Source organism: Lutra lutra, chromosome 10 (genome assembly GCF_902655055.1).
Source record: "Lutra lutra chromosome 10, mLutLut1.2, whole genome shotgun sequence".
NCBI lineage: Eukaryota > Metazoa > Chordata > Mammalia > Carnivora > Mustelidae > Lutra > Lutra lutra.
This window is the reverse complement of record NC_062287.1, coordinates 108841787-108869769: the sequence shown is the minus strand read 5'-3', so window position 1 is coordinate 108869769 and position 27983 is coordinate 108841787. Positions and strand designations below refer to the sequence as shown.

The following is a 27983-nucleotide window of genomic DNA, read 5'->3' as shown; positions in this document are numbered from 1 at the left end:
ACGTTCTGGAACAGATCATGGTGAGGACTGCACCACTTTGTGAAGGTACTAAAAGCCACTGAATTGTCCCCTGTAAAAGGGTGAATTGTATGATGTGAAAATTACGTCCCTCCTCCAAAAAAGGATGTAGGGAGACGGGCAGTCCTGTGGCAGAAAGAGCCCTCAAATGTGGTTCTATGCCTCGAATGTGGTTCTATGCTGGCCCTGCCACGGAGCAGCTCTGTGACTTAGAGCCAGTGGCTTAACCTCTCTGTGGCTCATTTTCCTCATCTCTAAAATGAGAAGATTGGTCTCTGAGGTTCCGTCTTCCTCTAAAATTCTAGGGTTCTAAATTAAGCTGCGTGACGCTGAGATCTCACCCAGCTCTGGCCTTACGGTCAGCGGGCCCTGCTGACTGGCCCCTCTGGTTCTGATCTTGATGTTGGTCAGGCAGTGGTCCCTGGCTCTTATTTCGGACCTGGCCCTGCACGCGACATGCTTTACTCAACTCAGTCCTCACTACACGCTCTGGAAATCGGGGCCGTTACTGTCCTCAGTTTATGGAAGAGAAGATGGGGACCTATCCACCGGGTTAAGTGACTTTCCCGAGGTCATACAGCGGGTGGGGCAGAGATCCAAACTCCAGACCTGCTTCCTCAGCCAGTTCTCAGGGAGAGCACTCTCGGTGCTGCCAGAAAAGGGAGGCAGAGGAGGGCCAAGGGGCTTCCCTGCTGGACATGCTCCTCCCTAAGCTCACTGGGCAGACTTGGGTCTTGGTATTTTTCTCCCTGTTTTCTGTCCCACCATAGCCCCATCTCAGTCCAGAGCGACACTCATCAGCCATCTAGTGATGGAAGTCACGCACATAGGTTCCTGGGAAAGCATTTGAGAGGCACAGTTACGATAAAGAACATTTAAGTAAAACAACTTTATGACATGACTTCGATGGGTCCTTCTTGCCTGTGGAATTTCAGAGGGGACCACAAGAGCTTCCAGCCCTATAGTGTTGCCTGTAGGTAGGATGGAATCTGCCGATTGTGGGCGTAGAACCCAGGCATTTCAAGTCCCAGTCTTGGTCTTTGTGGTAGAAGCTGATTTGCCCAAAGGACACTCACCTCCTTAGACTTGCAGCTGAACTTTGGGACTGAGGTCAGAAATAGCCATGACCGAGCCCTGAGATGGCCCTGAGAATAGCTGGGGCTCGCTGGGCCCATCCGTCCGAACATCCTGGCTTCGGGAAGCTTGGTTTTTATCTTCCGTGTTGCTGCCCCCCAAATCCACTGATTTCTTAGACAGTTTTCCAGCCCCTAAGTACAAGATCCATCCCCAAACAGGAATGTTGTTTATTTTCTTGCCTTTCCTGCCCTCAACAGCTAATTTTGGTTTCCCTTAGAAACACTGGGTAAAAGTCTCCTTGGGCTTCTGCATTTTGTCCTCTGCTTGTTTCTAGAGGAGGTGGGGGGTGGGGAGAAACTTCGCTTCCTTGTGTCCTTTTAGTCCAAATGATTTACTTGTCTTTTTGCCCTGAGAGGAGCAGGAAGAATGTCAGTTTCGGAGGGCTGAGGTGGGGGCCCTGGGATTGGGGTAAGCGCTCCAAGTAGCAGGTGTATTTCTGGGAGGCAGGTTTCTAATCTCTAAACATCAGGGCCTGACCTGAGAGTTCCTTCTTCTCAGATGTGAATGTGGACCAACCAGACGAGAAATCCATCATCACTTATGTGGCTACTTACTATCACTACTTCTCCAAGATGAAGGCTCTGGCCGTGGAAGGCAAAAGGATTGGCAAGGTACCCCTCTGCCATGAGGCGGGCGGGACAGAGCTCAGGCCTAGGGGTCTTCCTTCCTGAAAGCCGAGACAGTGGGGAGCTGCTGTGCTGGGCCAGTGACCCTGTGGGCAAGACCCCCTTGTTGCTGTCCCGCAGGTGCTGGACCACGCCATGGAGGCCGAGCGCCTCGTGGAGAAGTATGAGTCTCTAGCCTCAGAGCTGCTGCAGTGGATCGAGCAAACAATTGTGACCCTCAACGACCGCCAGCTGGCCAACTCCCTGAGTGGGGTCCGGAACCAGCTGCAGTCCTTCAATTCTTACCGAACCGTAGAGAAGCCGCCCAAGTAGGTGGCCCTGGGCCGCCCCCGCTGCAGCATGCCAGCCCTGAGCCTAAATTAGGGTGGCCTTTTGGGAGGGAGATTTGGCAGGACATAAATGCAGGGAAGGCTCGTTTCCCCTAGTTCAAAGTGCCAGAAGCAATTCCAAGATAAATTTTGAAAATGATGATCCATTAAAAAAAAAAAAATCACGCTGGGGAAATGCTTACTATGGTAGGTAGAGTCGGCGCAATCCACTCAGATATTACTGGCCGGAGTGTCCCAGAACCCAATGCCAGCTTAGGGCCAGGCAGACTGGATCTGATGGGCAGATCATCACCACCAACATGGGAGTGTGGCTGCTTCTGCGCACACTGCAAAGGCTCTGTTGGCCTGCTTTATTTTATTTTATTTTTTTTTAACAGTATTTTTGTTTTTAAAGATTTTATTTATTTATTTGACAGAGAGAGATCACAAGCAGGCAGAGAGGCAGGCAGAGAGAGAGGAGGAAGCAGGCTCCCCGCTGAGCAGAGAGCCCGATGCGGGGCTCCATCCCAGGACCCTGAGATCATGACCCGAGCCGAAGGCAGCGGCTTAACCCACTGAGCCACCCAGGCGCCCCTGTTGGCCTGCTTTAGAAATGGACTTTCTAAATGGGATCCCCAGGAGGCAGCTCTCTACGGCACATGCTACAGCCCCCGCTTGTCCAGTATTGAGCTCTTCTGCAGTTAATACGTTTAGCTCCAAAACTAATACTAATCCAGAAAACGTCTGTTCCTACACATTCCAAGAATGGTTTGAGGTATGCCCTGTGACCCAGAAAGCCCTCTGCTTTCTGGAAGGTAGAACTTCCAGGATGTTCACTCACCTGACCTTTGTAAAAGAAAAATAAGTCAGGGGAGAGCCACTAGAGATCGTGTTGAAGGAATGCACTTACTGGCATGAAAAGATGTTCATGAAACGGAAACGAGGAAGCAGTTTACAGAACCGCTTATTTGTAGGCGGCAGGGAGCACGTGGCTAAGTGGTCAGGTTCGAAGTACCCGAGTTCAAATCCTGCCTCTGCCGTCAAGCAGTCATGAGCACTGGGCAGCTTCTCCGGCTTCTCCGTGCCTCCGTTTTCCCATCTGGAAAATGAAAGCAATAAGAGAATGCGGGTGACAGTGAAAGCCAGACACGAGCAGGGCCTGGCTCGTGGTGGATGAGTCCTCGGTGATGTCAGCCATGGTTCTGGAATAATCCCATCTGTGTAACCAAAAAAAAAAAAAAGGAAGAAGAAGTACATACGTGCCGAAGTGTAACTGGTCATTTCTGTCCGGTTTTCATTTGTTTTAAAATTATGTTCTTTTTGCTTGCCCATATTTTCTGGCTTTTGCACTGAGATCACGAGAAGACAAGGACCTTTCGGTTTGAAACATAGAGTCCTTGTGCCTGTGTGGCCTTTGACTCTGACCCCAACCTGGCCTCCTGCCTCAGGTTCACCGAGAAGGGGAACTTGGAAGTTCTGCTCTTCACCATCCAGAGCAAGCTGCGCGCCAACAATCAGAAGGTCTACACGCCCCGCGAGGGCCGGCTCATCTCTGACATCAACAAGGTGCCCGGCCCCCCTCCCCACCCCATAGATGTCCCATCCTTGGCACCAGCCCCCCCGCTGCCCTGACCGGAAGGCTTGTCCTGGCCTCCTGCGTAAGATTAATATAAGTGATGAGGTTCACCTCTAGTCCCACCACCACAGACAAATCCAGTGGTCTTCATCGTTCCCTATCCCCTTCCGGTCCTCATCCGTAAGCAGAAGTGTTTTCACATGGTTGCGTGGCCCTCATGCTGTCCGTTTCTCCTGCTTCCATGCACAAGTGTCTCACCGACCACATCTGGCAGACCTGCTAGACCGAGCTCCTCTGGGACTCATCATGTGCCCCCCAGTCCCGATGACCCCTCCTCTCCAACCCTGTCCCCCGACCTCGCAGGCTTGGGAGCGGCTGGAGAAAGCGGAGCACGAGCGTGAGCTAGCCCTGCGCACCGAGCTGATCCGCCAGGAGAAGCTGGAGCAGCTGGCTGCCCGCTTCGACCGCAAAGCGGCCATGCGGGAGACCTGGCTTAGCGAGAACCAGCGCCTCGTGTCCCAGGTAGGGCGAGGGGGGCAGGTGCTCTGCCTGTGCAGGCTGGGCAGGAGGTACAGAGAGAGGGGGCGGGGGGAGAGGGAGGTGGGTTAGGAGCCCTGCTATGTCGGGGAGTTAAAGAAACAAGGAGTCCATCACACAGAAGACAACCCGGAGTCCCCAGAACCGGGGGCACCAGGGGCCGGAGACTTGAACTGGGGAAAGGGAGCCAGGCTGGGACAGGATAGAGAGGAGACAGGCCACCTTGTGGAGTTGGCGTCTCGCGGCAGGAGTGCCCTGGAAGGCAGACACGGCCGGTGGGCCGAGCTGGGGGGCCTGTGCTCCCCCACTTCCCCTTGCCTGCCGTCTGCCCCAGGACAACTTCGGGCTGGAGCTGGCGGCCGTCGAGGCGGCCGTGCGCAAGCACGAGGCCATCGAGACGGACATCGTGGCCTACAGCGGCCGGGTGCAGGCCGTGGACGCCGTGGCCGCGGAGCTGGCGGCCGAGCGCTACCACGACATCAGGCGCATCGCGGCGCGGCAGCACAATGTGGCGCGGCTCTGGGACTTCCTGCGGCAGATGGTGGCAGCCCGGCGGGAGCGGCTCCTCCTCACCCTGGAGCTGCAGAAGGTGTTTCAGGACCTGCTCTACCTCATGGACTGGATGGAGGAGATGAAGGTAACCGTGGGCCCAGGGGGCGCAGGGGAGCATCTTGGGGGAGAAGGTCCCCGCGCTGGGCCTTGTACACAGAGCAAACGGGCCCTGCCATCGTGGGGCTCACCTTCTAGTTGAAGGAGGCTGCCAAGGAAACCCCTGGGCCAGTTGTGAAACAGAACAGTAGGCGGACCTAGAGCCTCTGGGGACACAGAACAGGGCTGCAGGGTGAGGTGGTCCGGGAAGGCCTCTGAGGAACCACAGACCCACAGGGAGTCAGCGTGGGGAGGTGTAAGCAGGGAGTGTCATAGGCAGAAGGAGCAGCCCTGGGCCTGCACAGGCGTGCTGCGTTCCGCGTAGGAAGGAGGGCCGGGGGCACTGGAAGAACAGGAGGGGCAGTGGATGAGGTAAGGGTGGGAGCAGCCAGCCCCCCACCCCCACCTCCCTGGGCCTGCCAGGCCTGCTCAGGCTTTGGGTCTTGTTCAGAGTAGCATGGAGCACTGAGCGTGATCAGAAGTTTCTGGAAAGGAGAGACAGGATTCTGCCTTCATGTTTTTAAAGGTCACTGTGACCACGATGTGCAAGAGGGCCGTGGACAGCCCAAGGGGCAATTAGATGCTGTGCGGTGATCTAGGCAAGGGACGGAGAGGACGGTGGGTCTGGAGAGACCCTGGACTTGCTGGGGTGCTGGGGGCTGAGCAGTGACCCGCAGGAGGGTGGTGAGAATTCTGGGGCTGAGAAGATGAGTCAGAACAGAGATTTTGGGAGCAAGATTTAGTAAGAAAGTTGGTCGTTCCATAGGAGGGCAGTTGAGTACAAGGTGACCGGGGTGTCGGCCCAGAGCTGGGCTGTCACTGCCTGTGTGAATGGGAGCCGACGGACAGGGACGGCTGTGCTCCTCAGGGTGTGACCCCCACAGCCACCCAAGGAGGTTGGGTGGGAGGCCCTCGGGTGGGCCCCGGCATGCTGCCTGTCCCCGCAGGGCCGGCTGCAGTCTCACGACCTGGGTAAGCACCTGGCCGGAGTGGAGGACCTGCTGCAGCTACATGAGCTGGTGGAAGCCGACATCGCCGTGCAGGCCGAGAGGGTGCGAGCCGTCAGCGCCTCGGCCCTGCGCTTCTGCGACCCAGGCAAAGGTGACCCTGGGGAAGGAGGACAGCTGGATGGGAAAAAGCCAAATCCGGGACGGGAAGGGTGGGGGCAGATGGGAGGTGACGGGGCTGGGGAGGGAGGCCTAAGGGGATGGTGGGGGGTGGAGATTCATAACCAGGGACTGGTGGGGGCAGCGGGCTGGCTGGGCTACAGCTCTCAACCCTCCACCCCAACCTTTTCAGAGTACAAACCCTGCGACCCCCAGCTGGTGTCGGAGCGGGTGGCCTCCCTGGAGCAGAGCTACGAGTCGCTGTGCGAGTTGGCCGCCACCAGGCGGGCGCGGCTGGAGGAGTCCCGGCGCCTCTGGCGTTTCCTCTGGGAGGCGGGTGAGGCCGAGGCCTGGGTGCGGGAGCAGCAGCACCTCCTGGCCTCCGCAGACACCGGCCGGGACCTGACCGGTGCCCTCCGCCTGCTCAACAAACACACGGCCCTGCGGGGCGAGATGAGCGGCCGGCTGGGGCCCTTGAAGCTGACGCTGGAACAGGGCCGGCAGCTGGTCGCCGAGGGCCACCCTGGCGCCAGCCAGGCCGCCGCCCGCACCGCCGAGCTGCAGGCCCAGTGGGAGCGGCTGGAGGCCCTGGCCGAGGAGCGCGCCCAGCGGCTTGCCCAGGCCGCCAGCCTCTACCAGTTCCAGGCCGACGCGAACGACATGGAGGCCTGGCTGGTGGACGCGCTGCGCCTGGTGTCCAGCCCCGAGCTGGGGCACGATGAGTTCTCCACGCAGGCCCTGGCCCGACAGCACCGGGCCCTGGAGGAGGAGATCCGCAGCCACCGGCCAGCCCTGGATGCCCTGAGGGACCAGGCCGCCGCCCTGCCCCCTGCGCTGAGCCGCACACCAGAGGTGCAGGGCAGGGTGCCCAGCCTCGAGCGGCACTACGAGGAGCTGCAGGCCCGGGCAGGCGAGCGTGCGCGGGCCCTGGAGGCGGGCCTGGCGCTCTACACGATGCTCAGTGAGGCCGGGGCCTGCGGCCTGTGGGTGGAGGAGAAGGAGCAGTGGCTCAATGGGCTGGCCCTGCCGGAGCGCCTGGAGGACCTGGAGGTGGTACAGCAGAGGTAGGCCCCCCCGCAGACCTCCCCCCAGCCCCACCACTGCAGGCCTGGCAAGTGGGGCCGCCCGCGTGTGGGCCACCCGACCCACCATAAACCGCCGGCTCTTGCTACGACCCTTGAGTCTTTTTTTTTTTTTTTTAAAGATTTTATTTATTTATTTGAGACAGGGAGCAAGAGAGTGCAAGCAGGGAGAGCTGCAGAGGGAGAGGGAGAAGCAGGCTTCTCACTAAGCTGGGAGCCCCATTCGGGGCTCGATCCCAGCACCCTGGGATCATGACCTGAGCCGAAGGTAGAGGCTCAACCACTGAGCCACCCAGGCGCCTCCGACCCTTTGTGTCTTAACAGTGGTCTGGGTTTTGTTTTCTTGAAAAATGTCAGACATACTCAAAGGGAGAAAACCTACCACAAACCCCCTACATCACCATCACCAGATTCAGCGATAGTCAGCCTCTTGCTATATTTGATTATTTTTTGTTTTAAAAATTAGCAGATCTCCAGGGGCGCCTGGGTGGCTCAGTTGGTTAGGCGGCTGCCTTCAGCTCAGGTCATGATCCTGGAGTCCTGGGATCGAGTCCCACATCGGGCTCCCAGTTCCACGGGGAGTCTGCTTCTCCCTCTGACCTTCTCCTCGCTCGTGCTCTATCTCGCTGTCTCTCTCTCTCAAATAAATAAGTAAAAATAAAATATTTTTTAAAAAAATTAGCAGATCTCCAGAATATCATTTCACTTCTGTGTTCCCCACGATGTGTCCTCCAAGAATTAGGAAGAATGTATAATATATAATAAATTTTTTAATTGTGTGGACTTAAAATAGAGGAGGCTTTGATGTTATAGAACTTTAGATAGGTACACTGATTCACCTCATCAAGTAGCTGTATTTACAGGATAATACATCTTAAAATCCATGAGAAAGGAAATTTTTTTAAGGTTTTATGGTATTGTTTATTTAACAGACAGAGATCACAAGTAGGCAGAGAGGCAGGCAGAGAGAGAGAGAGGAGGAAGCAGGCTCCCTGCTAAGCAGAGAGCCCAGTGTGGGGCTTGATCCCAGGACCCTGGGATCATGAACTGAGCCAAAGGCAGAGGCTTTAACCTACTGAGCCACCCAGGTGCCCCAGAAATTTTTCTCACAGAACCACCCTACTGTTAATTATCATATAGAACGGAATTAGCAATTCCTTGATATCATCTATTACTCATCCTATAGTCAAATTTCCTGATGGTTTTAAAAATGTATTTAAGGATTTTTTTTTTTTTTTTTTAAGTTTCCAAGATATGCTATGACAGGGATCAGCATACTATAATTCTGGGGCCAAATCCAGCCTGTTGCCTTTTTTTTTTTTTTTTAAATAAAGCTTTATTGGAACAGAGCCAGGCTCATTCATTTCCATATCATCCCTGGCTGCTTTTGCACTACAACAGCAGAGCTAAATACTCGTGACAGGGACCTTATGGCCCACGCAGCCTGAAATATTTGCTCTCTGGCCCTTTATAGAAACCATTTGCAGACTGTGAGAGTATTACAGAAATTGTGCTTCACACCCTTATCACTCAAACAAATATTTTTGGTTATCAATTCATTTTTTAACACCTGGTAGTAGGATGGGACCCAGCTAGGCAGCTAAGGGGTCAGTCCCAGGAGGAATAGGGAGGATCTAATAAAGAATGAGGCACTGGGCCAGGCCTTACGTTGGTTCGTGCACCTGTTCCCGGTATTTAACTACCATCATCTACTTGAGTCGCTCTAGAGATGACTGCTCTTCTACTTGTCTGGGGGGACTTGGGGCTCCCCACCTGACCCACAGATACTGCAGACCTCATAGGTTAAGATGTGCAGATGTCCTATAAATCAGCCACATGTTGACAGAGAGGCATTTTCCTGGGCATCTAGGGGAGGTGGGCTGGTGCACCACCACTTCCACGACCCATGGCCACCTCTTGTACCCTCTTCCTCCCGCTCAGGTTCGAGACCCTGGAGCCCGAGATGAACGCCCTCGCAGCCCGGATTACTGCCGTGAATGACATTGCAGAGCAGCTGCTGAAGGCCAAGACGCCGGGCAAGGACAGCATTGTCACTACCCAGAAGCAGCTCAACCACAGGTGGGCTTAGGGAGGGGAGCCAAGAAAGGGGGCAGCAGATGGGGATGGCAGCCGCAGGGGAGTCCTGGAGGGCGTGGTACGGAGACTGAAAACGAGGCAGGAAGGCCCTCTGGTATACGTTGCAGGGCAGAGGTAGGAAATGAGGGAAGGAGTGAAAGGGGGTGAAGGTAGTCCAATCGGGCTTGTGGCTAGACAGGGAGCAATCAGGGGTTCGGGGGAGGAGGAGCCAGGAGCGGCCTCTTTAACACAGCAGAGCAGGTGGTAGAATATCCCAAAGCAGAGGGAGGCAGGGAAGAAGCTTCCAGATAGACCCGGACAGTGCAGGGCAGCTGAGTGGCTCCAGTCACCAGACCCTCCCTCCACCCTCAGGTGGCAACAGTTCCGGACCCTGGCGGACGGCAAGAAGGCAGCTCTGACGTCAGCCCTGAGCATCCAGAACTACCACCTGGAGTGCACGGAGACCCAGGCCTGGATGAGAGAAAAGACCAAGGTCATCGAGTCCACCCAGGGCCTGGGCAATGACCTGGCCGGGGTGCTGGCCCTGCAGCGGAAGCTGGCCGGCACCGAGCGAGACCTGGAGGCCATCGCCGCACGGGTGGGCGAACTGGCCCGAGAGGCCGATGCCCTGGCTGCCGGCCACCCCGCCCAAGCCCCTGCCATCCACGCCCGGCTTGGAGAGGTCCAAGCCGGCTGGGAAGACCTGAGGGCCACCATGCGGCGCCGAGAAGAGTCACTGGGCGAGGCGCGGCGGCTGCAGGACTTCCTGCGCAGCTTGGATGACTTCCAGGCGTGGCTCGGTCGCACGCAGACCTCCGTGGCCTCGGAAGAAGGGCCGGCCACCCTGCCGGAGGCAGAGGCCCTCCTGGCCCAACACGCAGGCCTGCGGGGGGAGGTGGAGCGGGCCCGTGGCGAGTACAGCCGGCTCCGGGCCCTGGGAGAGGAGGTGACCAGGGACCAGGCTGACCCACAGTGCCTCTTCCTGCGGCAGCGGCTGGAAGCCCTGGGCACCGGCTGGGAGGAGCTGGGCCGCATGTGGGAGAGCCGGCAAGGCCGCCTGGCCCAGGCCCATGGCTTCCAAGGCTTTCTGCGGGACGCGCGCCAGGCCGAGGGCGTGCTCAGCAGCCAGGTGAGAGCCCGGGGACACAGAGACACCCCCCCCCCCCGAAGAAGGGACTAGGGACAGGGAAGTGTGGACAAGAGAGGTGGATGGGGAGGAAATGGCAGCAGGTGGAGTAACTGAGAAACCAGGACAGACAGGGAGACCGTGCAAGAAAAATATGGATGTAGAAAAAAAAAAAAGATGTAGGTGCCCAACTGGCTTAGTCAGTAGGGCATGTGACTCTTGATCTCAGGATCATGGGTTCAAAGCCCACGCTGGGTGTAGAGCTTACTTTAAAAAAAAAAAAAAAGACTGAACAGAATTAAAAAAAAAAAAAAAGATGTAAATATAATTTGCCAAAACTTACTTGAGAAGAAATAGAAAACCTGACTTGTGTAGCTGCTGAATCAAATCAGTGGCTAGAAATAATTTGAAACAGGATTTGGGCTGCGAAGTTCCTCTGGCCCAGCTCCCCTGTTACTTTGCAAGCCCGTGGGGTAATGGGGCGCCCCCCACGTGGTCTTCGAGCCGGACCATCCACCCTCCCCTCCCCAGCTGGCCGCCACGTCCGATGTGTCCTCGCGGTAGGTCCCTTCCACAAGGTCGACAAGTACTTTTGAGAAGTGAGCTGCGTCCCTGTCCTCCCACACAGGACTACGTTTTGTCCCACACGGAGATGCCGGGGACACTCCAAGCTGCGGATGCCGCCATAAAAAAACTGGAGGATTTCATGAGCACCATGGATGCCAACGGAGAGCGGATCCGCGGGCTGCTGGAGGCTGGGCGCCAGCTCGTGTCTGGGGGCAACATCCACGCCGAGAAGATCCAGGAGAAAGCAGACTCCATCGAGAGGAGGTATGGTGAGGACAGTAGGTAAATGGGAGCCCCGATGGGAAGCAAGTGGGAGCAGCCCGGCCTGTTCTGCTGATGGAGAAGCTGGGGAACGCAGCACGGACAGACGGATGGTGGTGGGGGCTGACGAAAAGCAGAGGAGGAAGAAGTCAGTGGCCAGAGAGGGACTAGGCCATGAGCTGGGAAGGTCTGCCTACCCGCCACCAGGGGAGGCGACGTCCGCTGGCCTAGCTGGACGCTGGACATCAGTAATCCCGGGTTAGTGCTCCCCGAAGGCATCGAGCCCATAGCAGGAGGACTGCAGGCTTCTAGGTTAATGAGAGGGTCATAACCCTTTGCCAGCAAGTTCGAGGGCCTCACAAGGGCCTGTCATTACAGACACAAGAAAAATCAAGAAGCAGTGCAGCAGCTTCTGGGCCGTCTTCGGGACAACCGAGAGCAGCAGCATTTCCTGCAAGACTGTCAGGAGGTAAGGCTCCCTATTCCCGCATGTCCCCTCCCGCATTTCCCAGCCATCCGTTTGCTGACGTGCCCTGGCTTGCTGAGCCTAGAGTAAGACCATGGCAGTGGCACCTGAGTAAGATGATGGACCCCCGCCTCTTGGCCTGGCTTCTCCCCGCAGCCACCTCTTCTCCTAGCTCGCCTCACCCCCTTAGGCCTCAGTGCTTCTGAAATGTACTCTGCCCTTCTCCACCCCTGCTCTGTGCTTGGTCCAGCTGAAGCTCTGGATTGACGAGAAGATGCTGACAGCCCAGGACGTGTCCTATGACGAGGCCCGCAACCTGCACACCAAGTGGCAGAAGCACCAGGCGTTCATGGCCGAGCTGGCTGCCAACAAAGACTGGTTGGACAAAGTGGATAAGGTGAGTGGGGTGACAGCAGCAGCAAGAAGACAGCCCCGGGGCCGCCTCAGGACGGGATCCTGGCTTCAGGCTGGGGTGCTTTCAGGGTCAGTGGTCATGGGGTCTCTGGTGCCAGTCCTCCAAGATGGAAACTTAAGTTCTGGGGAACAAAAGTCTTAGGTCTCTGAGACAGTGACTCCAGAACTTTGGAAAAGTGCAAATCAGTAGGGAGCCAAACTGCAGCTTTGCATCAATGTGGTAACTATCCCTGCATCGGGACCACAGTGACACTCTTCAGCAGAGGTCAGCAAACTTCTGCCAAGGGCCAGGTGGTACATATTTTCAGGGGCTTTGCGGGCCACATGGTTTCTGCTGTGACTACTCAACTCTCCGCAAAAGCAGCCATAGAGAATACATAAGGATTGAGCATAGCTGTGTTCCAATAAAACTTTATTTATAAAAACAGGTGGGGGCCGCATTTGGCCCGCAGAGCACAGTTTACCAACCCTTGCTTATGAGTCTTATTGTTCCTGGTCTCCAAACCCACCACTTCCTGTAGAGCCGAGCATAGGTAAAACTTTATTTCAACTCAGCAAGTATGCCTGGGCAGGCGACCTTGTGTGTGCTCAGCACCCTGCAGGCTATGTGAAAAGACACTCTCCTTCCCTCAAGGGCAGGGCTGGGGAGAGGAGGAGACCAGTGTATGTCTGGTGTTTCTGTTTGTTCAGCAAATATTTACTTGGCGCTACTATATGCGAAGCATTGTACAGGGCACCGAGAGGGGGAATGAAGGAGATTCTACGGCCGGCTGCCCCATTGAGAATGACGCTACCGCCAGGATTTGAGACAGATCCGCAAACACCAAAGTTACATCCAAAGCAGAATATGACAGATGCAGTTAAGAGAGGGCCTGATAAAGCCTGGTCCCTCTGCGTGTGCCCGTAAAGCTCTGTGCCAATAAAACTCTGTTTACAAGGAGAAAGGAGGTAGAGGAATCCTAGGGGCCCGGAGCCTCTAGGGCAGTCCCTGAAGGTTGAGTAGAATTTGGACAAGCAGAGATATTGGAGGAATGATGTTTTTAGACAGAGAAAACAGCACAAACAGGAAACCCGAGGTGTGGAAGTGAGGTGCCTGTACGGGAACAAGGGGGTAAGTCAGTCTGGCAGGAACACAGAATGGGGAAAGGGGCCCCATGGAAGAAAAGGTGGGAAGAACCTGTTCAGCTAGGTCACCAAAGGCCTTGACCGTACATGAGGACTGTGCATCGATGTGTGGACTGTGCCGAAGGCCCACGGAGTTGCCCAAGCAGTGCTAAACACTAGCTCTTCATCTTGGCAGCCAGGCACAAGACAGCCTCAAGGCAGAACCTTGGTTTGTGTTCTAGAAGCGTACCCTGAAACAAGACTTCCAGTGCAGGCCACTTATATGGGAGATGAGCACAGAAAACACCAGTAGGGAAGTGGGGAGCTGGGATAGAAAAGGAAAGGCGTTCAATAATGGGTCCTCTGCCACGTCAGTTACCCCAGGGGGCAGCTGGCACTCAGTCCTAACAAGGCACCTTGGGAGACAGTGTAGAACACGCATCAGTGTTATCCCGACCAAGGCACAAGGATGCTGAGTGTTTGTCCGCCAGCTCCCCGTCTGTCACTGGTTGAGGGCTGCTTCCCAGGGCATTGAACTCTCGGATACTTCCGGTCTGTCTTGCACACAGGTCAAGAGACCATGCTTCCCCCACCTCCCCAGCAACCAAAGTCCTCAAGCAGAAAGGCTGGGAGAGGGGAGAGCAGGTGGGACTTGCGTGTACATAACTCAGGTGAGGGGTGACTCTCTGAGAAACGGGAGAGGACAGTGAATACACAAGACCACATGTGCATGGCCCCAGAAGCCATAAGCATGAAGGAGCCCAAAAAAGGAAAGGTCTCTGTGGCTTCTTCGTTGATACGAGGTTTGAGCTGGCCCTTGAACAAGTAGGGTGTCATCAGCAGTGGGAGGCGTGGTTTAGGAGGGGTTTGAAACCTTTGAGATGAGTGTGTTGTGGAGAATACCCAAGAACTTGCACTTGTGGCCTACACCTCAGGTTCCTACTGCCCTTTAGCTCCCTGGGCCGCTACTGACCCATAAAGTTCAGTGGCATCTAATTCTGACACTGACCCTGTCTGTGTCCCACCCCCCAGGAAGGGCGGGAGCTGACCCTCGAGAAGCCAGAGCTGAAAGCTTTGGTGTCCGAGAAGCTGGATGACCTGCACAAGCGCTGGGACAGGCTGGAGAGCACCACCCAGGCCAAGGCCCGCAGCCTCTTCGATGCCAACCGAGCCGAGCTGTTTGCCCAGAGCTGCTCCGCCCTGGAGAGCTGGCTGGAGAGCCTGCAGGCCCAGCTGCACTCTGACGACTATGGCAAGGACCTCACCAGCGTCAACATTCTGCTCAAAAAGCAACAGGTGCTTTCCAGGCCCGTGGTTGCAATGGGGACGGTGAACCGTGGCAGAAAGGAGGAGGGGGTCTGTGGTTCCTGAGACTTGGGAGGTCATTCTAAGGCCTCATAGACAACATCTTTCCTGGTATTCCTGAAAGCGAGGTCCGTGGGCCACTGTATCAGAATCTCAGGGAATGAGTATCAGTCGGAACAAAATCAGGAGACAGAACCCACACTCTAACTTGAACAAGGAAACTTTAAGAAAAAGAAGTATTAATTAGTAAAAGGTGCCTAACTACCAAAAAGGGTAAAGGGAATTCAAAAGTAGGGATCAGAAAACTATAAGGAGACAGACAGTAATAGTTTGGCTCCTTTAGGCCATATGGTGTCCTTCACAAGAACTCTGTTCTTGTAGCGTAAAAGCTGCCATAGGCAAAATGTAAAACTGTATGTGTAATGGGTGGGGCTCTGTGCCAATAAAACTTTATTTGCAAAAACAGGCAGGGGGCAGGATTTGCTGGTCCCTGCGATAAAGAGTACAGGAGTAGCAGCTACTACCTCCAGGGCTGAGGAGGGGTACCCAAGGAGGAACAAGGTGCCCCCCGCCCGCCACCACCCCAAGGTGGCGTTTCAGACCGTGGAGAGGGCCGAGGCCCACTGGGTGTTGTAGAACTTTGCGGGGGGTATCATGGGACCAAGCAGGTCTAAAGCTGGCAGGCCAAGACGGGCCACTAGGAGGCTGCCGCTGGGATGCCACCAAACTTGCTGGAGGGCGGGAGCCCCTGGATTTCCTGCACATGATGGGCCAGTTTTGCCTCAGGAGCAAAAAGAACTGCGAGCTGGAACCCGAGCTAGCAGCCTCCCGTCCTGCGCCTTGTGGTGTCCTCTAGCACCCCCTACTCACAAGGCCTAGCATTGCACCAACACTGGCAAGTGTTGACAGGGTTCCCTTGCGAGGTCTCAAAACAAGGTAAGATGTACCTGGCACGGAAGTGAATTTGGGTCCGAGAGGCAATAAACGGGTAGGTGGCCCAGTTATCACACAGCCCTGGACTCGTGTGTTACAGTTTGGGCTCCACCGAGCGAGGCCATGCGGGGATGCTCTCCCTGGGGATGAGAAATGTCCGTTGGCTACATAAGCCGTGTGCGCTGACCATGGCTCCTTCCTCCCCGGGTCACAGATGCTGGAACGGGAGATGGCTGTACGAGAGAAGGAGGTGGAGGCCATCCAGGCCCAGGCGACAGCGCTGGCCCAGGAGGACCAGGGTGCGGGGGAGGTGGAGAGGACCTCGAGGGCCGTGGAAGAGAAGTTCCGGGCCCTGTGCCAGCCCATGAAGGAGCGCTGCCAGCGCCTGCAGGCCTCTCGTGAGCAGCACCAGTTCCACCGGGACGTGGAGGATGAGATCGTGAGTCACTAGGGCTGCGATGGGGTCGTGTCGTCGTCCTGGCGAGTTGCGTCCTGCCAGTTGCTTTCTAGTCTCCTTCCTGGATGCTGGGGCGATGCCAGCAGCGCTGTTCTCTCTTCCATCTGGCGCTGAACAGAGACCCTGGAGGGACTCTTGGGGATGCCCTTCACGCCAGACTCCAAGATGGCTGTTCCCAGCACACACTCACCAGGAGACCTAGAAAAACCTCCCTGCAGGTCTCCCCACCATCCAACCCCTCCTCCTGCTTTGCTCTCTGGACCTCCACTGACCCCCTCTTTCTCATGCAGCTGTGGGTGACAGAGCGGCTGCCCATGGCTAGCTCCGTGGAGCACGGCAAGGACCTGCCCAGTGTCCAGCTCCTCATGAAGAAAAACCAGGTGAGTCCAAGTCTAAGGGCAAAAGAAAAGGTCCCAGAGCCTCCCAGACCCGGAAGTTTGTGTTTTCTTAAAAAACCTTGGGGTTTCTCTGGCTCCCCTCGAGGCTGTGTGGGATCGCACACCTCAGGGGTGGGCCTTCCCTCACCGCGGGAGGGTGGGTTCCCTCCAAAGCAGACCAGGTAGATTGAAAGGGAGCGAGTGAGGAGGACGGAGGGAGAACGAGGCCTGGGACTAAGGAGCTGGGTGTGGAGCAGGGGTGAGGGGGAAAGGGAGGATGAGGGGCCCCCTGTCAGAGTGTCCTCTTCTGCCACTGGGGACAGACCCTGCAGAAGGAGATACAGGGCCATGAGCCGCGGATCGCAGACCTCACGGAGCGGCAGCGTGCCCTGGGCGCAGCGGCGGCGGGCCCCGAGCTGGCAGAGCTGCAGGAGATGTGGAAACGCCTGGGCCGCGAGCTGGAGCTTCGAGGAAAGCGACTGGAGGACGCCCTGCGGGCCCAGCAGTTCTACCGCGACGCCGCCGAGGCGGAGGCCTGGATGGGTGAGCAGGAGCTGCACATGATGGGCCAGGAGAAGGCCAAGGTGAGAGGCCGGGCAGAGCCAGCCTGCGGGGCTGCCACTCTCTCCCCGCAGAGGCCGCTCCCTGACGCCCGCTGTCGTCCCCAGGACGAGCTCAGCGCCCAGGCGGCGGTGAAGAAGCATCAGGGGCTGGAGCAAGCCCTGGCCAACTACGCTCAGACCGTCCGCCAGCTGGCCGCCAGCAGCCAGGACATGATCGACCACAACCACCCAGAGAGGTGAGCCCAGCGCGCAACCAAGGGAGAACTGCCCCTGGGGACGGGATGGGGGTGGGGGGGGACACACGGGGACGGGGGCCGGTTCTGGGGCGGTGCGGGGACTGGGGAGCCTCCGGGACTACACGTGTGCAGACCTGTCTAGAGAACTGGACGAGCAGAGACCTGGCAGGAAGTTGGGGGGCACCCGAGGGGACAGGACTCTACGGAACAGAAGGGGGATCAGAGCCCGGCATCCTAAGCCCGGCGGTGCCTGTCCTGCCTCTGCAGCACACGGATATCGATCCGCCAAGCCCAGGTGGACAAGCTGTACGCCAGCCTCAAGGAGCTGGCCGGGGAGCGGCGGGAGCGGTTGCAGGAGCATCTGCGGCTTTGCCAGCTCCGCCGGGAGCTGGATGACCTGGAGCAGTGGGTCCAGGAGCGCGAGGTGGTGGCAGCCTCGCACGAGCTGGGCCAGGACTATGAGCACGTGACTGTGAGTGCGGGGTGGACACCGGCCGCAGAGCCGCCCCAGGGAGGGCTGGGGGCAGGGGGCATGAGACTGGGCTGAGGGGAGCCATCCTTGGGTATCTGAAGAATCGTGCAAAATGGAGGTCATGGGGCTGCATGTAGATGGGCCAAAAAGGAAGTTTCCAATCCTTCTTTCCCAACAGAACTCACCAGCATGGGGGCCTTGAGGTTCCTCTGCAGAGTTTGGGGGCTTGAACCCTCATGAGTGCAGATATATGGACCATAATTAGGGTATCCTTGCCTGAAAGCCAAAGGTCCCAGGCAACCCCCGTGCTTTTGCTAGGGCCTGGGGGCATCAGTCACATCTGGGGTAAATGGAAACCAGTTGCCCCATGGAAGAAACCTGTTTTGACCCATGGGGCCCAGGGAGAGAAGTGGGCTCTTGGTTTGGGGAGAAAAGACTCAGGAGTAAGGCAGGGACCGTGTCCAGCAGCGTGACGGCCCTGTCCGTGTCTCCTCCAGATGCTCCGGGACAAATTCCGAGAGTTTTCCCGGGACACGAGCACCATCGGTCAGGAGCGCGTGGACAGCGCCAACGCTCTGGCCAATGGGCTCATCGCCGGGGGTCACGCCGCCCGGGCCACCGTGGCCGAGTGGAAGGACAGTCTCAACGAGGCCTGGGCCGACCTGCTCGAGCTGCTGGACACGCGGGGCCAGGTGCTGGCCGCGGCCCACGGGCTGCAGCACTTCCTGCACGGGGCCCGCCAGGCCCTGGTGCGGGTCCAGCACAAGCAGCAGCAGCTGCCCGATGGCACCGGCCGTGACCTCAACGCGGCTGAGGCCCTGCAGCGCCGACACTGTGCCTTCGAGCATGACATCCAGGCCCTCAGCACCCAGGTCTGCACCCCGTGCGGCAAGATGGGGGCTGGCTTGGGGAAGACTTGGTGGGGAACGGTGGGGCCGGGGGTGGGGGGTCGCGGGAACGCAGGGAGGGTGACTGGTAAAATGGACAGGAGGGCGAGATCGGAGAACGGAGACCCGAGACCAGGACTGGGAGGCCGCAGCTCCTCGGAGTCCTCCCCGCCGGCTCTACCTCACTCTGAGTGGGGCCCTGCAGGTCCAGCAGGTGCAGGACGATGGCCACCGGCTCCAGAAGGCCTACGCTGGAGACAAGGCCGAGGAGATCGGCCGTCACATGCAGGCTGTGGCCGAGGCCTGGACCCAGCTGCAGGGAAGCTCTGCTGCCCGCCGCCAGCTGCTGCTGGACACCACGGACAAGTTCCGCTTCCTCAAAGCTGTCCGGGAGCTGATGCTGTGGATGGACGGCGTGAACCTGCAGATGGACGCCCAGGAGCGGCCCCGGTAAGGCCCCCCGGTGCCCCACGGCCTCCACGGGGTGTGGACGGGCAGCCGGGAGAGGGTTGTGGGCCCGGCAGTAACGTGGTCTCTGTGCCCCCAGGGATGTGTCCTCCGCAGACCTGGTCATCAAGAACCATCAGGGCATCAAGGCGGAGATAGAGGCCAGGGCCGACCGCTTCTCCTCGTGCATCGACATGGGCCAGGGGCTGCTTGCCAGGAGCCACTACGCAGCCGAGGAGGTGGGTGATGTGTGTGCACCGCCAGGTCATCCTCTCAGGGGGAGGCCCGAGTGCTGATGTCTCCTCTGAGTCTCCCTCCTTCCTCTCACTCTTCCTTCGTAGAAACCTCTCTCACTTCAGTGCTGTTCAGGGATTTCCCCATTCCAACTCCCCACCCCCTGCCCCAACCGTCTGCCTCCTGACATCAGAATTCACTAGTTCCCTGTGTGAGTCCTCCAGGGATCCTGGAAAGGTCGCACTGGGTGCTAACTCACGTCTCTGCCTGCCCCCCTCCCCCCAGATTTCAGAGAAGCTGTCCCAGCTGCAGGCACGGCGCCAGGAGACAGCAGACAAGTGGCAGGAGAAGATGGACTGGCTCCAGCTTGGTGAGCTGCCGTGGGGGCCAGGGCTCAGGAGAAGGGTAGGTAGATAAGACCAAGTAGACCAGAGTAGGTAAGACCAAGAGGCCTGGGCATGGAACTCAAGGTGCCCACTCTTGGCACTGCCCGGGTCACGCCATGCTCCTGCTCTGGGGCACTGGCTTCCTCCGGGTCTCTGTTCTCGAAGGGCTGCGGCTGCAGTGCCCTGCTGGTGCTCTGACCTGCCCTCTCCCTGTGACCCCCCCAACCCTTGCAGTTTTGGAGGTGCTCGTGTTTGGGAGAGATGCGGGTATGGCGGAGGCCTGGCTGTGCAGCCAAGAGCCACTGGTGCGCAGCGCTGAGCTGGGCTGCACAGTCGATGAGGTCGAAAGCCTCATCAAGCGGCACGAGGCCTTCCAGAAGTCAGCGGTGGCCTGGGAGGAGCGTTTCAGCGCACTGGAGAAGCTCACAGCGGTGAGGGCTGTGGGACCCCAGGGCTGCCGGCCCCCTCCCACTGCCCCAGGCCCCTGCTCTCCCCTCTGCGCCAGCCTCTCCCAAATGTGAGCCAACGGTGCCCCTTGTCAGCAGAGCTGGAGCCATCACTCCACCCCCCCCCACCCCACCCCAGCCAGGGGGACGCTGAGAGACACTGTCTCCCCCGTTGTTTCCAATCCGCACCTTCTTCTGGAATTCTGTTTCCAATACTTTCTGTTTCATCAGGCTAGAGCTGAGGCATTTCAGCTTTCCCCCAGGCCCTGGTCCTCTTAAGTGAGACCTTCTATGCTCTGATCCCAGAATGTTTTGACAGCTGGAAGAGCAGGAGAAGGAGCGGAAAAGAAAGAGGGAGGAGGAGGAACGGAGGAAACAGCCCCCTGCTCCAGAGCCCACAGCCAGTCGGCCTGCCGGGGATCTGGTGGACAGCAAGACAGCTCCTGGCGCCGCCTGGGACGGGTGAGAGCTGGGACACTCAGGGGAGAGAGGAGGCGGAGTCTGAGCCGCCCACGGGCTTCATGCTCTGTGTCACCTCCTGCTGTTCCAGAACCCAGCCCCGGCTCCTGGCGTCCACCCAGCAGGCCAGCGTCAACGGAGTCTGCACAGACGCAGAGTCCCCACAGGTGAGCCCCACTGCCCTGTGCACCCCCATCAGGACCTCAGCACACCCCCCTCCACACCGGCCCATCTTCTTACAGCTTCTTGTCCTTGTAGCCCCTGTCGGAGCAGCAGAGACCGGAGCAGGGCACCTTTGCAGAAGGATCTGTGAGTTTCTCCTGGAGGTTTGGGTGTGAACAACGGGAGATGGAGGGGCGCACGGGGGCGTGAGCCAGGTGGCGGTGATGCTGGGTGCGGGAGAGGCCGGAGGCCCAAGGGACACACAGCTCCTGGAGGTCAAGCTTCATGACCTTCAGGCGAGGTATTTCCCATCTCTTCCTATGAGGCTGACCGTTTTCCATTTTCCCCACAGGGGTCTGGACCTGGGGACGAGGCCAATGGGCCCCAGGGAGACAAGCACAGCCGGACACAGGGCCCAGCCCCTCCCGCCATGCCCCAGAGCAGGTCGTCTGAGTCAGCCCGGGTTGCCACTCTGCCACCCCGAGGGCCCGAGCTCTCTGCGCAGGAACAGATGGAGGGGATGCTGTGTCGCAAACAGGAGATGGAGGCCTTTGGCAAGAAGGCTGCCAACAGGTACTGGGCCTGGCTACCCGGCACTGGTGGCCTCTCCCGTTCCCGCCTTCTGAAGAGGCGTCCCCGCAAACCCTTCCTCCATAGACGGGTAAGGGGTGCCCTGGAGGAGGAGGGACCTCGGGGACCGGGAGAGGACCCAGGAGGAGAGCGGGGCCTCAGGTGAGGGTCTGGAGTGGGTAAAGACAAGGAGCACACAGACAGGGCTGGCAGTAGCAGTCCTCAGACACCCGAGCTCGTCCCAGGGTTCTAGGCCCCGCAGAGACTGGCCACCCACCTCACCTACACCACGGTCCCTCCAAGGTCGTGGCAAAACGTGTACTGCGTCCTCCGGCGTGGGAGCCTCGGCTTTTATAAAGACGCAAAGGCAGCCAGCGCGGGAGTGCCGTACCACGGAGAGGTGCCTGTCAGCCTGGCCAGGGCCCAGGGCAGCGTCGCCTTTGATTATCGAAAGCGCAAACATGTCTTCAAGCTGGGGTAGGAGTGCAAGGTGCCCTCGGGGCGGGAGGGGAAGCGGAGGTGGGGGGTGGGGGGTGCGATACAAAGCAAAGGGAAGCCAGGAGCTAGGAGCAGAGGCCGAGTGTTACAGGGCTGGGTGTTTGGGGCCAGCGATGGAGATGAGGGAAAGGTGGGGGGTCCTGGTTGTAATCCACACTAAGGGGGCTCAGGAGCCCCAAGATGCAGGCCTGCCTGCTGACGATGGCAAGCCAAAACGAGATCCTGGGTGGGAACTCGGAAGGCAGGGGGCTGGTGCTGCCCAGCTACCGGGGACTCCCAGGGCCTGCCCTTGCCGGCCAGCAAGCGGCCGGAGCAAGAGGCATGGCCCGGGGTGCAGTTGCGCTCACCACGCTCCCCGGCGGCCGGACTGGAAGGGTTCGCTTCTGCGCGGTCCTGGGAACCTGAAGAATGTGCAGAGCGTGTCTGGTCCGGCGCTGAAGGCCGCGGCCGCCTGTTCCCCAGCCTGCTCTCGGCCTGATGCCTGAGCTCTCCCCAGCTCTCAGGTAGCCCTCCCACATTCTCAGCTCTGCCCTGACGTTTCTCTTTCCCCCAACAGCTTACAGGATGGAAAAGAGTATTTATTCCAGGCCAAGGATGAGGTGAGCTGGCCCCTTCTCCCACGCTCCCACCTTTCCGCACCCTTTTCAGAACATTCCAGTTGCGGATTCCCCTTTCTTCCCTCTCCTCCCTTTTTCTCTGCCCGCTCCTTGGAGGCCTGCCTGCCGTCTGCCCGCCCAGCCCCTAGCGGCCTCGCGGCTGAGCCCCTGCCCCCTCTGTGCCCTGTGCAGGCGGAGATGAGCTCGTGGCTGCGGGTGGTGAATGCCGCCATCGCCACCGCGTCCTCTGCCTCCGGAGAGCCTGAAGAGCCAGCGCTGCCCAGCGCCGCCCGGGGCATGACCCGGGCCATGACCATGCCCCCAGTGTCACCGGTCGGGGCGGAGGGGCCTGTCGTACTTCGCAGCAAGGACGGCAGAGAACGAGAGAGAGAAAAACGCTTCAGCTTCTTCAAGAAGAACAAGTAGTGGGGGGCGAGACTCCCAGGCTGGCTTCTTCCCTCGATTCAGGAAACTGCCAGGGACTGCCAACAGGGACCACCCTCTTGTCAGGACAACTGCCTGCTGCTAGGGTCTATTGCCAAGGTCAGCCCATCACCAGGAACTGTCTCGGAGGACAAGTCAGTGTTCCCCAGGGCAACGCTCCTCTCCTGCTATTTAATTCCAGACTGGTGGTGGGACCCAGGCGACCCCCAATTCCACTCCCGCCTCCCAAGTTCTTCCCTCCCCCCCCCAGCCTTGTGCCCCAATCCCGACCCGGGTGTGGACCGCGCTGCACCCTCCATATAGGCAACGTGGAAACGGCTGCCCCTGCCTCAGGTCATTCCCCCACCGCAGCGAGGGCACTTCCCTCAGTCCTTTGACCCTGGGGACCAGCCAGGAACCTGTCAGAGCTGAAGCAGGACCTGGGGGCGAGATTGCCAGATGGCCGAGTCAGAGCCCCCGAAGCTTCCCCTTCCTGCCCTGACTCCTCCTCTGACTCAAGCGGCCACTCCATCTCCGGCGACGCTCCGTGGCTTCCCAGTGAGTTGTTTGGGGCAGCCACAGCCTGGAGCCTGGCCAAGGAGGTGATTAAACAGCTCAGCTTCTCTCACTGCTTCCGGGTGTCTTTGCTTTCCCGACCACAAGCCTCCCTGCCTGTGCCCACATTCTTGCCTTTGGCTCTGGTCTCCTGTATGTCAGGTTTCCACTCCGCCACCAGCCTCCCAGCCCTCAACAAGCCATATTATTTTGAGAGCCTCCCTACCCTGGTCTCATCTCCCCATGATGAGGACCTCCAGTCTGCTGGGCTGACCAACGACAAGCCTCTTTTTAGACCAAAGAAGTTCACCGTGGGTCAGGGTGATGGTAACAAGCACTATCAATGTTAAAAGGCAGCGAACAACTCCTTCCCTGGTACACAACTTTCTTTACGCATGACTCTCTCAACTGTTTTCAAAAATGGAAGACTGAATTGCCCAAGCAAGTGTCAGCCACCGCTCAGCACGACAGTGGAAAGTGGGAGTGTGTGGGGGTGAGGACTGACCCCATCTTCTGTCTCCTCCCCAATAGAGAGGATCACGGGGGGGGTGGTCAGACAGGGATCAGAGAAGTGGCAAGTTCCCAATCCACTGACCCATAGGATGACATCACTCTGGGAAGCCACCAGGTACATCCAAAGTGTGTAAACACACAAAAACACAGAATATATTCTAGATCTGGTGAAGTATTAAAAAAAATTAGTTTTCTCCCTTGTCTCTGGCTTGGCAATTGGAGGGTAAGAGTATTATTGCTTTGGTGGTCTCCTACAGGAAAAGCTTTGTTCTTTCATTGTTTCCCAGAAACCTACAAACAACCATTTCTTTTGGGGGCTCAGAGGAGATCTCTCCAGAGAAGCAGCCCTACCTATATATATATATTTTTTTTATTTTAAATTCCAGTACAGTTAACATACAGCATTATATTAGTTTTGGGCGTACGAAATAGTGATTCAACCTTTCCATGCATCACTTGATGCTACTCACAACAGATGTACCCCTTAACCCCCATCACCTATTTCACCCATCCCTGCACCTCCTCCCCTAAGCAGCCCTATCTTTAGCACAAGTGGCCAAGGGCCCTGGCCGAGTAGACCCCTGACCATCATCAGCCATGACAAAGGGTCAGGTGTGTGCAGGCCCAGGACTCACACAACACAGCCCAAACCAGCATGGTCTCCAAACATGAGATCTGGTAGACCAGACAGCCCACAGAATAATTCTCCCTTCCTCTTAAGCAGATTCAGAAGTACTCCACAGTCAGCATGTTGGATAGATGTAACTGGAACAATCTGTCATGGGACTACACGGGATGACCCATCAGCTTCTCTTGTCCTTCTGGCCCAACTGTGCAAAGGAAGAAAGAGACATAATGTTGTAGAGTGCCCAGGGAAACGGGTTTTCCACTGTAATGTGGCAAGCCTGGGAGTTGGGAGGAGACACAATAATGGGACATTTTAGAAGGAAATGTATATGGGAGTGAGAAATAAATGAAGAAAGGCTCATTTTAGTGTGTAAAATGTGAATGGAAATAGGGCAGCCAAGTACAGCCGTCTGGGAGGATGGAGTCAGTCCCTGCGAACGGAGACGTCATGAAAAGGTGCTTTGGGCATCATCCAGGTGACCGGACACAGATAAGGATAAACATAAGGTCAGGAAGTGAGTCTTGAGAGACACCTTCACATATGAGTGGAAGAAAAAGAAAGTTCCAGAAAGAGATGGAATGAAATGGGCTACGAGATAGATTAGAGCACAAAAATACAGTCTGTGCAGGCACCACAAGTCCGAAATGTGGACAGCTAAACATGGATTATTTGGAGAAAAACGAATTTGCCTTCTCACCAAACATGGCCTCTGAGGGTGAATTCCAGAGCTGCACTGTCCGAGATAGTAGCCATGGGCCACATGTGGCTGCGGAGCCCTTGAAATGGGGCAAATCCAAAGCGAAATGTGCTGGACATGTAAAATGCTCGCCAACTTCAAAAACTGAAGAGGAAAAGAACTTAAAGTATTTCATTAATACTGTTTATATTGATTATATGTTGCAATATTTTAGCTTTATTGGGTTTCCAAAGTATTAAAATGAACTTCAGCTGTTTCTTTTTACTTTTTAAATGTCTTTACTGGAAAATTTTTAATTACAAAAATGGCTGACCTTGTATTTGTCTGGACAGCCCTGCTTTTGTTTTTCTTTTTAACATTTTATTTTTGAAGTCATCTCTACACCCAACGTAGGGCTCGAACTCACAATCCTGAGCCACAAGTTCCACCTACTGAGTCAGCCAGGCACCCCAGGATGGCACCACTTTGAATCGACTACAGATCTAAATGTGGATAGTTAAAAAAAAAAAATTACTGTTAATAGAGGAAAATGTAGGAGAATACATTTGTGACTCGGGGGGTAGAAAAGAACAGCTTATACAAAACCGCAAAAGCACACACTTTAAGACAAATTAATTAGATACCATAAAAAATTAAGAATTTCTGTTCAATGAAGGGCACCATGGACAAAGTTAATAAGTTAGTGGAATGATGGAAAATATTTAAAGAGATCACTGTCTAGAATATACAAGAAAATCCTGCAAATAACAACAAAGAGGAAATTGCAACCACTAAGAATGTTGAGCAAAAGATATGAACAGGAAATTTACAGAAGAGAAAACCCAAAAAAACTAATAAGAGGAGATCCTTAAGATCATTAGTAATCATGCAAATTAAAACAAGTGCTATATCACTTTATTATACTAGCAGAAATTAGAAAACTGAACAATGTCCAACACTGGCGGAGTTATTGATACACAGGCCCCCTCACGTGCTGCAGGTGTGAGGGGTGACGGGTACAGTTCTTCCAGAGAACAACCTGGCACTACTTACTTACTTACAAGTTAGTTCCACAGGTTACATAACGTGCAGCAACACGGGTATTTAGTGCAAAAACTAAAACAATGAGCCCTACAACACAATTTACATAAATACATAATTTACCCGAACGCACAACCGATGGACCTTGTTATGATCCGCGTTAGAAGACAATTGCAAAAAAGCATTTGCCACAACCTAGGGGATATTTTATTATAAAGATTAGATAATATCAGTGTAGTCCTAATGTCTTATTTTTTCTTTTAGGTTTTATTTATTTGACAGAGCTATATCAAGAGAGGGAACACAAGCAGGGGGTAGTGCGAGAGGGTGAAGCAGGCTCCCTGACATCCAGGGATCCCAATGCAGGGCTCTATCTCAGGACCCTGGGATCATGACCTGAGCCGAAGGCAGATGCTTAACACTGAGCCACCCAGGAGCCCCCACAATAAAACATTTTTTTAAATGGATAAAGCAAATGCGCACTGAAAGGATATGTCAGGCAAGAACACAAACAAAATAATACATATTAAACTCATTAGCGTGATTGTCTATGAGGGAAGGGGATGTGAGATAAAAGGGAATAAATAAGAGCAGAGAAATAGAAGGGGGGAGGGAGGGAGACAGAACAGTACAGTCAGAGCTCTGAGGAGCAGTATAAAAACACGGGAGAAGAAAATGCTAAATGAAATGAAAACTTTAGAAGGGTGAAAACTTAAAAGGACATTAACTTTGGTGACCTCAGAAAAATTTGGGGCATTGGAAGAGGTGGACAGAAATCAAAACCGTGTCCAAAGGTGGGCAATAGTTGGTTCAGACTCCCCATTTGCAAATCCTCTGACCTGGAACACAAGGAAGGACCCCAAGATAGAAAACATTAATAGTGAAGGTGAATGGGAGGTATTTCAGAAATGGGTAAGGAGGTCCCTATACATGTTTTAGAAGTCTGAGTGTAGAGAGAAACTGGAAATGAACAAGAGGAGGAGAAAAGGGAGAAGTAGATGGAATTAGGTGGGAGAAATCGTGAGTCGTATTAAAATTGGAAGGACGGTGCCTCTTCTAAAATGGCTGGGAAACAAAAAGAATTCAGTGAAAGAAACACATCAGAGTAGCTGGGGAGGAGGAGGGAAGCCTGGGGAATTTGTGCCTGATGGTATCAGAAAAGCTTCTATGGAGCCACCACAATGAAGAATGGTGCCTGACAACCACCCCAGCATGCTCCACTCAGAGATAAGCTGGATCCATCAATCTCTATAAACGTCCATTCTTTGTTCAAGGGTGACAGTGACTAATCTACCTACTTGCTTCTCTATTGCCACCAGGAGGCGCCCTTGGACCACAGCAGAATTTTGAACGCTAGAAAGCGCTCGGAGTCCCAGCTGCCTAGACCTCCAGCAGCTTGGTGCGGACCTGGAGACCCTTTTTCACCCCAGTCTCTCCGCCCCGCCCCAAACAAAGAACTTCTCTGGGCCTCTGCACCAAGTGCTCCCTTGGTGTAGTCACCACGGACCAGGAACTGTGAAGGACACACAATTAGAGCTAATAGTGTAACTAGAGAGAGAAAAACAGCCCACACACATCCGTGAGCAAACATGTGACCGATAAATGCAGCCTGGATACAATGCCTCTTAGAGCTCTCCCAGCTCTGCCATCTTTGGTTCTGCTTCCTCACCAGGAAGAGGCTTGCCATGAAACGCTGAGTTACATTTACAGCTCTACAAACATGGACTACGTTTGCTTAAGATGTGGCTCTTCTGTGTCTCTAAAATGTTGACCCAAGCTACCGAAGTGGCTGGCCAGCCTGCTCAGAAAACCCCCATTTAGAGGACCCAGTGAGATAACCCTTTGTCATTAGCTACCCCCCCCCCCCGCCCCAACTGGCCCAATAGCACGATCCATTGTGATGGTTAGCGACTCCCCGGGCTTCTGATTACGCCAAGGTAGTGGTTGCGTCCGGAGCCCTTCTGACGCTTGAGCGCCGACCTCCACCCCCACCCGACTTCCAGAGTGCTGATTGGCTAACCGGGGCTGGGGGCGGGCTGACCTCCGCTCCGCAGCGGCGTCACCAGC

The 27983-nt window shown here is 56.2% G+C and overlaps 1 protein-coding gene and 1 long non-coding RNA gene across 5 annotated transcripts in view; one reads left to right on the top strand and one right to left on the bottom strand.

Moving 5' to 3' along the window:
* SPTBN2 (spectrin beta, non-erythrocytic 2) overlaps positions 1–23128 on the top strand; it is a 37181-nt gene extending 14053 nt beyond the window's left edge. For all 4 annotated transcript variants that reach the window (XM_047691178.1, XM_047691177.1, XM_047691175.1 and 1 more), the window contains 30 exons: positions 1654–1766; positions 1902–2089; positions 3538–3655; positions 4029–4187; positions 4537–4839; positions 5798–5951; positions 6150–7020; positions 8980–9117; positions 9487–10243; positions 10869–11071; positions 11447–11537; positions 11785–11931; positions 14085–14348; positions 15505–15729; positions 16038–16127; positions 16448–16708; positions 16793–16923; positions 17191–17395; positions 17893–18267; positions 18488–18732; positions 18830–18968; positions 19249–19333; positions 19584–19780; positions 20115–20257; positions 20346–20421; positions 20513–20563; positions 20769–20989; positions 21290–21463; positions 22041–22083; positions 22273–23128. In XM_047691178.1, the coding sequence (XP_047547134.1) occupies positions 1654–1766; positions 1902–2089; positions 3538–3655; positions 4029–4187; positions 4537–4839; positions 5798–5951; positions 6150–7020; positions 8980–9117; positions 9487–10243; positions 10869–11071; positions 11447–11537; positions 11785–11931; positions 14085–14348; positions 15505–15729; positions 16038–16127; positions 16448–16708; positions 16793–16923; positions 17191–17395; positions 17893–18267; positions 18488–18732; positions 18830–18968; positions 19249–19333; positions 19584–19780; positions 20115–20257; positions 20346–20421; positions 20513–20563; positions 20769–20989; positions 21290–21463; positions 22041–22083; positions 22273–22506 (6401 nt within the window). In that variant the 3' untranslated portion in view covers positions 22507–23128. The remainder of the gene's footprint in view (positions 1–1653; positions 1767–1901; positions 2090–3537; positions 3656–4028; positions 4188–4536; positions 4840–5797; positions 5952–6149; positions 7021–8979; positions 9118–9486; positions 10244–10868; positions 11072–11446; positions 11538–11784; positions 11932–14084; positions 14349–15504; positions 15730–16037; positions 16128–16447; positions 16709–16792; positions 16924–17190; positions 17396–17892; positions 18268–18487; positions 18733–18829; positions 18969–19248; positions 19334–19583; positions 19781–20114; positions 20258–20345; positions 20422–20512; positions 20564–20768; positions 20990–21289; positions 21464–22040; positions 22084–22272) is intronic.
* Positions 23129–24207: 1079 nt separating this feature from the next.
* On the bottom strand, positions 24208–27894 carry LOC125078451 (uncharacterized). Its single transcript, XR_007120898.1, has 3 exons — positions 27848–27894; positions 24897–25031; positions 24208–24401 (listed from the first exon to the last, which is right to left on the bottom strand). It is a non-coding gene; the product is annotated as an uncharacterized LOC125078451 (long non-coding RNA).
* Between the last annotated feature and the right edge of the window lie 89 nt (positions 27895–27983).